The sequence below is a fragment of the Carassius auratus genome, chromosome 4 (assembly GCF_003368295.1).
Source record: "Carassius auratus strain Wakin chromosome 4, ASM336829v1, whole genome shotgun sequence".
Lineage (NCBI taxonomy): Eukaryota > Metazoa > Chordata > Actinopteri > Cypriniformes > Cyprinidae > Carassius > Carassius auratus.
The window spans coordinates 1,343,449-1,356,115 of NC_039246.1; the positions used below are offsets into that span (position 1 = coordinate 1,343,449).

The 12,667-nt window shown below is 37.2% G+C and overlaps 1 protein-coding gene across 1 annotated transcript; it reads right to left on the bottom strand.

Annotated features, from left to right (window-relative positions):
- Positions 1-8,874: 8,874 nt before the first annotated feature.
- Positions 8,875-12,432, bottom strand: LOC113066128 (uncharacterized). Its single transcript, XM_026237799.1, has 13 exons — positions 12,164-12,432; positions 12,021-12,065; positions 11,851-11,919; positions 11,684-11,770; positions 11,135-11,477; positions 10,763-11,045; positions 10,404-10,637; positions 10,224-10,315; positions 9,979-10,080; positions 9,683-9,876; positions 9,422-9,586; positions 9,047-9,291; positions 8,875-8,952 (listed from the first exon to the last, which is right to left on the bottom strand). The coding sequence occupies exons 5-13, from the start codon at positions 11,474-11,476 to the stop codon at positions 8,912-8,914; spliced, it is 1,698 nt and encodes a 565-aa protein (XP_026093584.1). The 5' UTR covers position 11,477; positions 11,684-11,770; positions 11,851-11,919; positions 12,021-12,065; positions 12,164-12,432; the 3' UTR covers positions 8,875-8,911.
- Positions 12,433-12,667: the final 235 nt, after the last annotated feature.

The following is a 12,667-nucleotide window of genomic DNA, read 5'->3' on the forward strand; positions in this document are numbered from 1 at the left end:
ATCAAAAAGGACCTGATCATCGGGGAACTGACTGGACTCTGCGAAATCAAAAGGGACCTGTTCAACGGGGAACTGACTTGACTCTGCGAAATCAAAAGGGACCTGATCATCGGGGAACTGACTGGACTCTGCGAAATCAAAAGGGACCTGTTCAACGGGGAACTGACTTGACTCTGCGAAATCAAAAGGGACCTGTTCAACGGGGAACTGACTTGACTCTGCGAAATCAAAAGGGACCTGATCATCGGGGAACTGACTGGACTCTGCGAAATCAAAAGGGACCTGTTCAACGGGGAACTGACTTGACTCTGCGAAATCAAAAGGGACCTGATCATCGGGGAACTGACTTGACTCTGGAAGATAAACTGAAGAATCAACCCATTACATTTTTTTATAGTTTGTTTTTATTTTACTGGAATAAACTAAATTTTGTAGTTAATATACATGAAAATGGGTATATTTCAACGTTAAATCTGTTGGTAGACATGGCATTTTCATAAAAGTTTCATAAAAGGACAACTAAATACCTTAATTTACAGATTATGTATGTAGCTACTTTTGATGTATTTTAACATACTCTGATTACTTTTCCATTGTCAAATAATTTAGTTAAATTATTTATGTAATATATTTTTTGTCCTTATTGGGTTTTTACACATTTTTCTTAGTTATTTTACAAAGATAAACTATATATTAATAAATATAAATACAGAGCAACTTAATAAAGTAACTAATAAAAGCCATACATTTACAGAGATTAACCTGAAAGGTAGGTGTTTTTAATGTATTTTCACATACTTATTATGTTTTTATACAGTTTATTAATAACTATTAACAGTAATATACTATGAATTAGTCATTTAATGAATTAAGACTGTAAAATATTCTCTTTATTTTTATGGGTTTTGCATGTAATTTTGAGAAACAGTTTTTTATTTTTTATTTGACAGAATCCATCTGGAAGCTTTGACGCCAAAGATGTACAGTTTTTTTTTACATTTTTTTAAGTTTTATTTTTTCTTTTTTTACAGTGTGTGTGTGTGTGTACCTGGTATCCATCACATTATGAGGACCAGTTGTCCCCACAAAGATTTTAATGTTTGACCTTGTGGGGACATTTTTTAGGTCCCAATGAGGAAAAAAGTTTATAATTCACACAGAAAGTTTCCTGTGAGGGGTAGGTTTAGGTGTAGGGTTGGTGTAGGGTGATAGAAAATATGGTTTGTACAGTAGAAAAACCATTACGCCTATGGAATGTCCCCCCAAAAAATAGAAACGTGTGTGTGTGCTCAAATGGAAATAATCTTTGAATAGTTTTGGATAGCTTTGATTTCCCCAGGTCTTATGGTGTAAGATGATTATTAACCATATTGTCTTTTCAATCAGACATAGGATATTGCTACGAGGACTGAGCACTACCCAATGTTTATGTAGAGGGAGTTGTTGGAGAGGGCAAATGACACTTTCTTCTGCATGGATGTTGTCTGTTAGCCTGGTAATACCAGACTCTGCTACTTCACTTTGCTTCGTAGACAGAGTCTGGAATGGCATAATAGAGAAGTGTTTTCTCTCTCGCTAGGGGGCGCTTGTCTGAAGTTTAAAATCATTGGTTTCCCGTAAGCCAATCAGATACGTTTAGTTATGACGTATGTTATGTCATTTTGAATCTCATTAAACCTACTGTATATTAAAGGACAAATGCCTAATTTTGTTTTACATTGATGGCCAATCAAAGTGTTGGTTAATGCCTACTAATGCTGCACTTGTTTTGGGTACTGACCATACCTAAGCAAAGTGGCTGAAGAATCATCAGACCTTGAACCGCTGATGGAAATGAGGCATATCTTAGTGCATGCCAAAGCTCATACAATGAAATGTGAGATACCTCAGATTACTGAAATCCAAATGCAACAGTAGTCAGCAACTAATGTTCGAAGTTAAGCAATGATTATTGTATATCCCTTTCTAAAAATGGGAACAATAGACAACATATCACAATCACAGACTAATAATTTTTGAAGTAATATTGTGTGAAATTAATCTAACACTACATTGCAGGTGAGATTGGATGGCAGAAATCAGGATGGAGCGGGGAACACTGTCGGAGAGGAAGATGAACAAATATACTATTACTTACATTATTGTAACTATGTGGATTTATCTTGTGGAAAAAACGAAGTACCATTTTATGGTAATGGCTCTAGAGGGGCCTATAGGATCCTATAGAAACTCTTTACTGAGCAAATCAAGTGAAACATAAACTTAGCTTTTTCTATGCAGTCAGATACAGTTAAACATAAAAATATATATTTTGCAAAAATAAAAAAAAAATCCAACTGAATTTTAATCAATATGTATCTTCATACGGTTTCAGAAATATGTAACATAAAATGTATATTTAAAACTATAAATATGCTATAAACTCATTGGTCTCCACCACAGCACTCAAAATTAAGTAAAACAAAGTCTCAATTAATGTGATTACCTAGCAATAAGATTATTGTGTGTTGGTATGTGAGGTTTTTATATATTGGGGATTTTCTATAGACTCATCCCTTTCGGTTGGGTATGTGTCTTTGGATTGTTTATGTGACCAGAGGTCAACTGAGATTTATACGTAATCTAATAAATAAGGTTTGTTAGGAGGACAATATTTGACATAGATACAACTATTTGAAAATCTGGAATATGAGGGAGCAAAAAAACAAAACTAAAACAAAACCAATTAGAGAAAATCACCTTTTAAAGTTGTTCAACTGAAGCTCTTAGCAATGCATATTACTGATCAAAAATTAAGTTTTGATATATTTATGGTACGAAATTTGTTGTCAACTTGTGGGTCAAATTGACTTTTAATAATTATTTTATTTTTTATAACGACCATAGAAATCTGCTTTTCCACTAAATGTTTTTGTGAACGTGTTTCCAATTCAAGTCTGACGAAAGTCATAAAGTCTCATACCATAATTCCTGTGGATCTTCATGCTGATGGTAAGAGTGTTTCATTTGTCAAAGCGGTTAAATGATAAAATCAGTCTTACAGTGTTATTTGTATTTCTCAGTATGCTCTCAGCACTTGTACATCATTTCCACAAAAATTTTTCAAACCACTTTATGTAGCTTTTTTTTTTTTTGCACTCTTTTAGTTGGAGATGCCAGTGATTCGCCAGTGGTGCTGCATTCAGTTGATGGAGAGCTTTTGTCTTGAAGGGTAGGACATGACTCGACAGGTACAGTTTCAGGAACTCGGGTCGATTAATTCACTGTTGGCGAAGTGATACTAGGAAATTGTTATACAAATAGAGCACATATACATTTATATATTTTACAAAGGCATGGACAGAGGTTTGCACAATGGACAGAAGAAGCATCTTATCTCCTTCAGGGAGTCTGTCTTTAGGGTGTCAAAATTCACCAGCACCAAACAGTCACCCAGCAAAAGTTGAAGAGGACACTGATAAGGTAAATGATTTTAGATTTCATATTTCATGGAGTTGCATGCAAGTTGGAAAACTAGTGTAATTTGTTTGTGCCATTATATATTTGTATGTTTAGGTGCAACAGCCTACCATTGTGAGAAACCTTCATACAGCTTGGTGCTGCGTACACAATCACAGAGACTTACTCTGTGGAGAGGTGACAGAGCTTGCTTTTCTGCAGATGAACAGTGAAGAGCAACAAAATGCACTCAGGCCCTGGGAGTGAATCCCCTGAAGCAAAGGACTTTCTGTTTAGATTTTATTTACACGTTGGTTCAAGAACAATGTAAGATCAGTTTTATCATATTTGCGACAGTCAATATTAATGCACAATAAAGCTTTGATAAAATATTGTACAGAAAATAATTAAATGCATATTACATGTTTGTAACATCAAAAAGCTTTTAACTGTACATATAGTGGGTTTTACAATGTCAGATATTAAATCTATTATCTAAACATAAGAACTTCACTTTGGAATTACACATCTGCACAACACCTCGGAAATGTTTCATTAAGTAACAAAAAAGTTAACATTTTATAGAAATAAAAAGTCATTTAGGGAACATTTCTCAGTTCTTCACAGATATGATTTATAAAGTCAGTAACTGTATTATGGCTGACAATGCTGGTCCTGTAATCAAACACAAGCTAATCAAGCTCTTCAGGATTTCTAAGGCTACAGGTCGTTGAGTTTGTTTTGTCGAGGTTAGAGCTAAACTCTGTGGGACAGTGGCTCTCCAGGACCGCCGTTATCTACCTCTGCCCAGTGTTCAGATTTTAAATGAGACTTCATTTTCATCTTCCTCCTCCACAACATACTGGTTATCCTCCTCATCCATGTCGAGATAATCAGCTCTAGTTTTTTCAAAACACCTCACAATCAAGTCGACCTTTGTCTACACAGGATAAACAGAAAAGTATGTAATGCAGCAACATGACTTAAAAGATCACTTAGAAGAGAATGCTCTTTGTGAGTCTTTTCCAGTGATTCCTGATGTCTTCAGAACAATGCGCTCCTCTTCAGTAAGACGGTTCAGCAGCATCAGTTGGTCAAATAGTTGGAAAAACAGACAGAAGAGCAAAACAAAACAACCACAAAAACACAAGTCCAGGAAGGACATAACATGATGCCCACCAGGGCGGCGCAGAAGACCACCACATCCGTGTGTTTTCTAGTGCCTATGGTGAAGTGCCTAAGGGGAAGTGCCTAATGGGAAGTGAGCCCACTAGTGGAGACCCAGGGAAACAGAGACTAGACAGCATGACAGAAACAAATCAGTACAAGCTAATGCTAATGTTTAATTACCTCAGCTAGCAGTATATGCTGTGTTATTTTTTAAAATCAAAAATAGTAGTAGAGATGACTAACCAAATTCAACAAACTTGAAGGAGCCCATCGAATTACTTCAGAGCATATAATAGACTTTATACAGAACACCGGGACACCGCGTGACAGTCTACTTACCGAGATGTGGCACGTGTAAACTGCAAAATATTGCGTTGTTTTCCTATTGAGAGTTGGGTCACGCTTATTGAACGTGAAGAACAAATTGTTTAACCAATAAATTAAGTTTTGCAAATTACTATCGTACGATTTAGCCACACATTCGCAGTGAGATGGGGTTGGGTTGGCAGATATGGGTTACAGCTTTATATGAAATCGAAATGTGCCAGTTAAAAGAGTTTCAATAGTTAATTTATAATCTGATAACTATGTAGTAACAACTTCAAACAATCAGGGTTGATCATTACATTGTACATAGGGAATGGAAAAATGTATTCTGGTTGTGTTTTATTCAGAGATTGTATTCTGATTATTCATAATAGGCCAAATAAAAATGTATGTTTGTGGCAGACTTAATAAACCATGGAAAAGTATTAATGGTTAGCATATTCCTTAGCATAAATTATAATATTAAAAAGAATTGGTTATTGGTCATGCAGTTCTACTACTACCAATAATAACAATAATAACAGGCTAATTGAGTTGTTGAATCTGGCTCATTCGTAGGTAGGTGACTAGATTTAAAGGCACTATGTATGATTTTTTTTTTAATAAAATATCCAAAAACCACTAGAATAGTGTTATATAAAACCAATGTTTTGAAGAATCTAAAAGAAAAAAAAGAAACCGTTTTAACTAGTGACAGACACTTTAATCTGTTGTGCGTTTTAATAGACCGGTGACGATTACACAGACTAGCATTATAACATTATAATGTTTTCGAGCCATGTGTCATGCACATTCAGCGGCCTCATTTCGCTGACTCCCCCTGCTTCATTCTACTACATTAAAAAATAATTAGCTCATCTATAAACATGAGTTTCATTAGATTGCTTCGGCTGTGGGGATGAAGACCACAACTCCCATGATTCCACACTCAGTCATGTCTAGGGATGGGTACTGAAACCCGGTATTAAAATGGCCCCGGGGCTACATTTTGAAAGACCGTAGTATCAGTAAGATCTGACAGTATCGGTTCTGTTTCCGGTACTGGAGGGGAAAAAAATTGATGTACTATGTATTTTTGCTTAATAATGTTATCGTGCACATTTTATCTCACCAAACATTTCTAATGTGCGATCATATTAAGATAGTAATATCATATTCGTTTTTCTGTGAGATCTGCGGGATTTTTTTACAGATGTAATTCATTATGTGCATTGTTGGAGATAGTTACGTTTAAAAGTAAAGTATCACAATATTGCGCTACTCCTTAAAGTAACTAATTACTGTTTATGGAAAGTGATCCGTTACGTTACTTTCCTGTCACTTTTTAAATATGAGCAGGGCTTGATTATTTTTAATATAAGAAGTTCTATTTATAGCAAATGTAAAAGGGCTTTTGCACCAGATATGTAATGAATAAACCTTAAGGAAAAGTAAATTCAGAGAGGTAAGACGATACAAAAGAAAATATCAGAGGAATATCACTGGAAAACGAAGGGATCAGACAAGAGCTTTAGGACCCTTGTTAATGGAGAGACCTAACATTAGGCCTGAAAATGGATGCTAATGTTACATTGTTTTACATTTACATTTATTCATTTAGTTGATGCTTTTATCCAAAGCGACTTACAATTGCTCTATATGTCAGAGGTCGCACGCCTCTGGAGCAACTAGGGGTTAAGTTTTATCTCCATACACTGGTTTTGCAGTTTCACTGAAACAAGAAATAGGTTGATTTGTTTAAATATTAACAAAATTTATATGCTGTTTGTTGTCGCCGTTGGTACCGCATTTGAGCTGTCACTATATTCTTTTCATCGACTATTTTTTACCTAAAAATAAATTTTATACACCATTGTCTCCATAACATGTGAATATATCCCCTATCGTATTCTACAACAAAAACAATCAGAGCGCCTTGTTATCACTGGTTTTATTTTGGTCTCCCGGGTCCTCTATTAGCTTATAGCCTGTTAGCATTGGCAGCGTGGTTACTGCTAACTGGCTTTTTCATTACTAATACTCTATTCACACACATTACCATTGCTTTACTCGTTACTTGCTTTAATGGCGGATGAATGTCTACCTTTGATTGCAGATGGGGAGGAGCTTGAAGTTTACGTTAAAGGGACACTAAGTAGGAATTACTCCCATCTAGTGGTGAAATTGTATTTTGCATTCAAACTAATTTTGCTCTCCAGCGCCTCGCTTTTTCAAATGCGCGTTATATCTACGGTAGGCGATATGTACCAAAAAGCTTTGACAGGATGTCTTCTAATAGCACTTCGTCGAGTTTTCCTTCAGGTGAACAGGTGTGTTATTTCAAACAAACTACAACATGACAACTAACAAACGAATGTTACAGTATGAATTACTGACTGTGGAAAACATGAAATATTGTAATTAGTAGTTATGTCTTCTTTATTCGTTATATTTTCTGAATTATGTGCATTGTTAGATATCATCAGATGATTCAACAATAGGGAGAGGAAGAGGTAGAGGTAGAGGGAGAGGACAGAGAGGCAGTGGATCAGTGGGATCTAGGCGAGGAGGTGGACGAGGAAGAGGAGGAGAGCGAGAGTCAATAACACGACGACAAAGATGCCCGGCAGCTACGAGAGACGATCTTGATAGAATTGAAAGTTTACAAAGGCAGAGAAGAGAAGCAAGCGGTTCGTTTGTACAAGGTTTGTACAATTTATGTCTAGCAATAGCAATGAATTTTCATTGTCTGTACAGTTATATGCACGTAGCAAAATATTCACAACTTGAGCTAATGAATTGTTTTTGAAAAAGGAGAGCTATATACAATTTTATAGAGAGTACTGTTTTATTTTGCACACAAATAACATTTTATTTTGTCAACATTGTTACATAAGATCCCTGCAATGCCTCCAGTGCAATATACTGCAAAACATGTTTTTCAGCCTTGTGCCTATATAGGTCTATATCTAATGGACTAACCCCATCTTATTTCCTTTCATTTCATCAGAGACTTCTGCATGATATGAGCCTTGACGATCACATACGCCTCACAGGTAAAGAGGCGTGACGTGTGGGCGGAGCTAAAGAATCACGAGCGCCAGTAGGATTTTGTGTTGAGCGCGTCTGGAAGCTGTGACACAGATCCAGAGGCTGAAATTTAACAAGAGCAGCATCAGCAAAGGCTTCTCTATGTGGTATGTACTGAAACTGTATATATTTGCTTAGCGGTTTTGGAAAATGACTAAGACTGTTAGAGAGGCAGCCGGGTCTGGTCTTTGATATATTGATGGAGCATCAGCAAAGACATGGTGCTCCAACATCTGCGGAGGTTCCGGGGGTACCTTGGTGTACCTGTAGCCACTGCAGAGACATGCCGACTGACAGGGAGCGGAAATGCTGTGGACAAGACCCTGCCCACTGTGTGAGCCTCCTTCCTCATTTTACACAATACTGCCTGGATGAGGGATATCTGCGGATACATAGGCAGTACCGGGAGGATCTAACTGCTTTTGGAAATGTAAGGGAGCCCGGTGATGACAACCGGGAATACAGACATGCAGCTTACAGACACTTTATTTTCTGGCAGCATGGCTCATTAGGACAGGGGAACAGGAGAGTCATTCCCAGCTGCTGTGTTTGCAGGATTAGGGAAAAATTCCCAGACCCTCAGGGACAATACACCGGCTACATTCCAGGGATCTAATAACATTTTTGTAAATATTGTAAATGGTTATATCGATTTATATATTTTGTATTCTTTGAATTTCTGTTGACCTCAAACTTTATTTTAAACAATAAAACACTTTTTAATGGGATTCTCTGTGCTGTATTTGCCCTACACTAGGGATAGAGAAAAAAACTCAAAATTATGTGCAAATACTATTTGATACAAAAAAAAGATTGAAAAGAAGTTTGTTTGAAAACACAAATATAGATTTATTTACAATGAATTTTGATTATGCATTTACAACTCAAATATCAGCAAAACAATATCTCAATCTGTCTCCAAGTTGGAAACAGCATGGAAGGCTGATCCTGTGAAAGACGTGCAATTAGACAGGCCATTCAGTATCAGTTTGAGGCTAAGTTAATGGGCTAAAATAAGGGCAAGTAGATGTTTGACACTTACCCAGACTTCTGCTGACCTGTGTATGTACCAACTCGGATGTCGGTGGTGGTGGTATCGGTGGCACAACACCAAGCCGCCTTGGGTCGTCTGCTCTTAGGGACCTCTTTCGCGGCATCCCAATTCCGCTTGTGACCCTCCCTTGCAAGATGCGTGCTTGTAACTCGGTGATGTAATCATATGATTTTTGACACTTTATGGCGTAAAGGCTATATCTCCTTGCATTTTTATTGTACTTCTTACTGTAACTAAAATTCCCAAAAGAAAATTATTACAAGTCATTATGAGAAACAAACTGTCAAACTTGTGAATACATAATTTATATTGTGAATATGCAATTATTTGAATACAACAAATTTGGATGAGAGTTTGACATACACTTGATGGCCCTCAGCCGTTCTGTATGTTGGCCGTTCGCGGTGAAAATTGTAGTCCAGTGCTGCGAGCACAACTCTCGTGTCATACACTCGGGGAGTGAAGGCCTGGCGCTTGCTGGCATACATCAGAATGTGATTCTGAAATGACTCCAGATGTGCTGTCGATCTGAAAAAAAATAAAATAGACCCTAAAAACAACCACCCACACATGACTTGTGGCACTGTTACATTTCTTTTTAAATATCATGTCCCCACACTTTACCTGAAGCGCAGATACTTGTGGACATCCTTCTGCCAGCGCTTGTTGAGGACAATCTCCACTAGTGCTTTATGGCTCTTGGAATCTCTCTCAATCCACTCTTTATCCTGAATGTCTTCAAGGTGGTCGTGTTGGCAGCTTCCTGTTTCCCATGTGTGATTGTTGCAAACATGATGCAGAACTCCAATCCAAAGTGCCTAAGGAAAGTTAAAAAAAAACACTAACACATTATCATATCACAAGTATTTGAATCATGGCGTTATTACCATTTTTTCTTTTATAACATTGCTACTGCTTACAAGAAACTGCTGAAATGTTTCTGCTGTCTTGCAGCACCACCAGAAATGGTTTACTATATCCCTCAGCCAGTGAAGAAGAGACTGTCCTTTCACCTTTCCTGCCTTATGATGATTAATAAAACACAAACAATGGAAGTTATTCCTTTTAAATAATTTGATGGAGATCTAACATAACAAAATTATTCCATCGACATGCAGGAAGGTACAATTCATTATTAATAAATTAGATTAGTGTTATAACTTACGATTGCTATTTTTTTGCACAGATTTTTGGCACCATGCCACATGTCCAGGCTGTGGTGAATTCTCAGATCCTTATATCTGCCTTTGTCTGGGTCTGTGAAGTATGTAATAATTTTAGTCCCAAGTGTCTCAATCAGCAATTCAATATTTCTATTCAAACATTTTATAATATGACCACTTACTCAAAAGGGCTCCAATCTGGACATGAGCGTCCGTGCAGAACTCAACTACCTTTATCTCTTGGGTAAGCTTGTCCACTGTCTGGATAAAACCCTCTTTCTCCATGATATTGGAGTTCCAGTTGGTCTGCCGCTTGTCTACAGTGGCCACATGGATGATTTCCTTAGAATCAAGCTCCATGGTTGTGTAGCTACAGTATTGGGCAGAATGCCCTGGTGAGTCATTTCTGCCGTCCCCTGAAGAAAAAAAAAGGTAATTTAAAAATACAACAACTGTACGATAGATGATTGCAAAATTAGTTTAATTGAATAGTACCATAACTTTTTATGTAGAAGAAGGTCAAATATAAAAATAAACACACCTAGGAGCACAACATCTTTCCCTTTTAGTCGGCTGATGGCCTCAGACCTCTTCTCTTCCCAGAAATCTTTAATAGGGTCAACACAGTAGGTTTCCTGGATGGTGTAGTGTGTGCTAGGGTTTACCATTCGCATGTTCATGAATTTAAATAGGAGAGCAACTTTAGTGTAGTTGTTTCCAGAGAATAAAATGTTTGTGGAAAGAAGAAAGTCCCCGGCCTGCATGTCAAACTTCAACACAGGCTGTGAGTTACACCGCCATAGGCAGTGTCCATTGGGGCAGATCTGGTAAGATAAGGGTAGCAGTATAAATTCATAAGGCATATACAGTGCTGTCTGTCACCATACATTTTGATGTGATGTGAAAGGCTTACCCATTCAACACTCATTGCAGTGCCCCTGGTGGCGATGTTTGTTGAAAAGGGGGCAACACTGTCACACACCAAACCAGTCCTCAAGACACCAGTGCATCTTTTCACCCGCAAAGTTAAAAATGTGACAAGCTGCCTCAAGCAGTTCTCATAGAGCACTGCTGATCTGAAGCCAACAATGTCATCCTCACTGAGGACCTTCTGAGGGCCTGGCAAAATTGTCCGCTCATGACTCAAGGGCTCATCAAGAGGAACTTCAGGGGCAGGCAGATCATGCACGGTCTCATCAATCCCAATAGTTGGCAGATTATCAATTACCTGTGCTCCCTTCAGTGCACCACCCATTCTGGCAAAGCAGGAAATCAAGAATCATACACAGAAAAATTAAGTTATTTATATTATTTGTTGCCATATAACCATGATCTTATTTATCACCCGAAACATCAGTGTGAACTAAAAGAATACAAAAACATTTCAAAATAGCACTGAATCTTTTTAAAATGTAAAAACTCAACACATAAACAAAGTAAAAAGTAGTAATAAATAATTCACCGCAATTAAATTGTTGGAAGGTATTCCTCATCAGAGCTGTCGTCCGGGTTACCATGAAGTGAGGGTCCCTCTTCTTCCCAATCAATCCTGTAAGATAAAAAAAAATGAAATGAATAAAAACAATTCAATAAAAATCCAAAGATAGAATAGAATAGAAGCCCACTTACACACTGTTCATGGAGTCATTGAAGGCATTTTCATTCAACTCCTCTTCAACAATACTCATGTCGTGCATACTAAGAGAACAAAGGATATTTTAAAACATGTATCAGATGAAAACATGCAATTGAGAAGGGACACAGACAAAAGAACTAAAAAAAAAAGATTTATGGGTCACCTCTGCTCAAGGGTTTCAATTTTCGGTGCACTCATATGTTCATCTCTAAAATAAATAATGATAACACACTATGAAGTATAGGTAGATAGAAGTTTTATATGAAACCTGAACAATTACAGAATAATTTCCATGGAATGACTTACCTATCTGTTCCACTGGAAATGCTTGACAATGCTGGAGCATTTGCCACTTGAGAACGTTTTGCCTTGAGGGGGGTTGATGTGTTCCTAATCCAAAGGGTACTCTCATAACTGGACAAATCAGATGGGAAAATCAGATCAAGGTTTATTGACCAATTAATCTTACAAAAAAAAGAAAAAAAGAAAATTGACTCCAGCAGTTGTTGACCCTCTTCAACGTTCACAAATAACACTATACGCGTAAAATACTGAATTACGGTATGCTTCTTTATTATTCAATGATTTTTACCTTTATAAAGCCAGTGTGCTTCATCAGCACGCATGAGTCTAATTCTTACGTTTAAACAGTTATAATAATAAGTTAAGCCTGTTATTAAACAATAAATCAGTATCGACACAATTAATCTTTGCAGAAGTTGCTTATTGAAGTGGCATTTAGAGGTAGGCTATTTACACAGTCCTTAGAGGTGTCACGTTACGAGGCGCTTGAAAGACGGCGAGAGAACC

Excerpts from the sequence above, each read along its gene's own strand:
- LOC113066128 (XM_026237799.1), bottom strand. The coding sequence starts at position 11,476 with ATGGGTGGTGCACTGAAGGGAGCACAGGTAATTGATAATCTGCCAACT. Across the intron at positions 9,587-9,682 it reads CACAAGTATCTGCGCTTCAG|ATCGACAGCACATCTGGAGT; the intron begins GTAAAGTGTGGG and ends ATTTTTTTTCAG. Across the intron at positions 9,292-9,421 it reads ACGGCTGAGGGCCATCAAGT|TTACAGTAAGAAGTACAATA; the intron begins GTATGTCAAACT and ends TGGGAATTTTAG.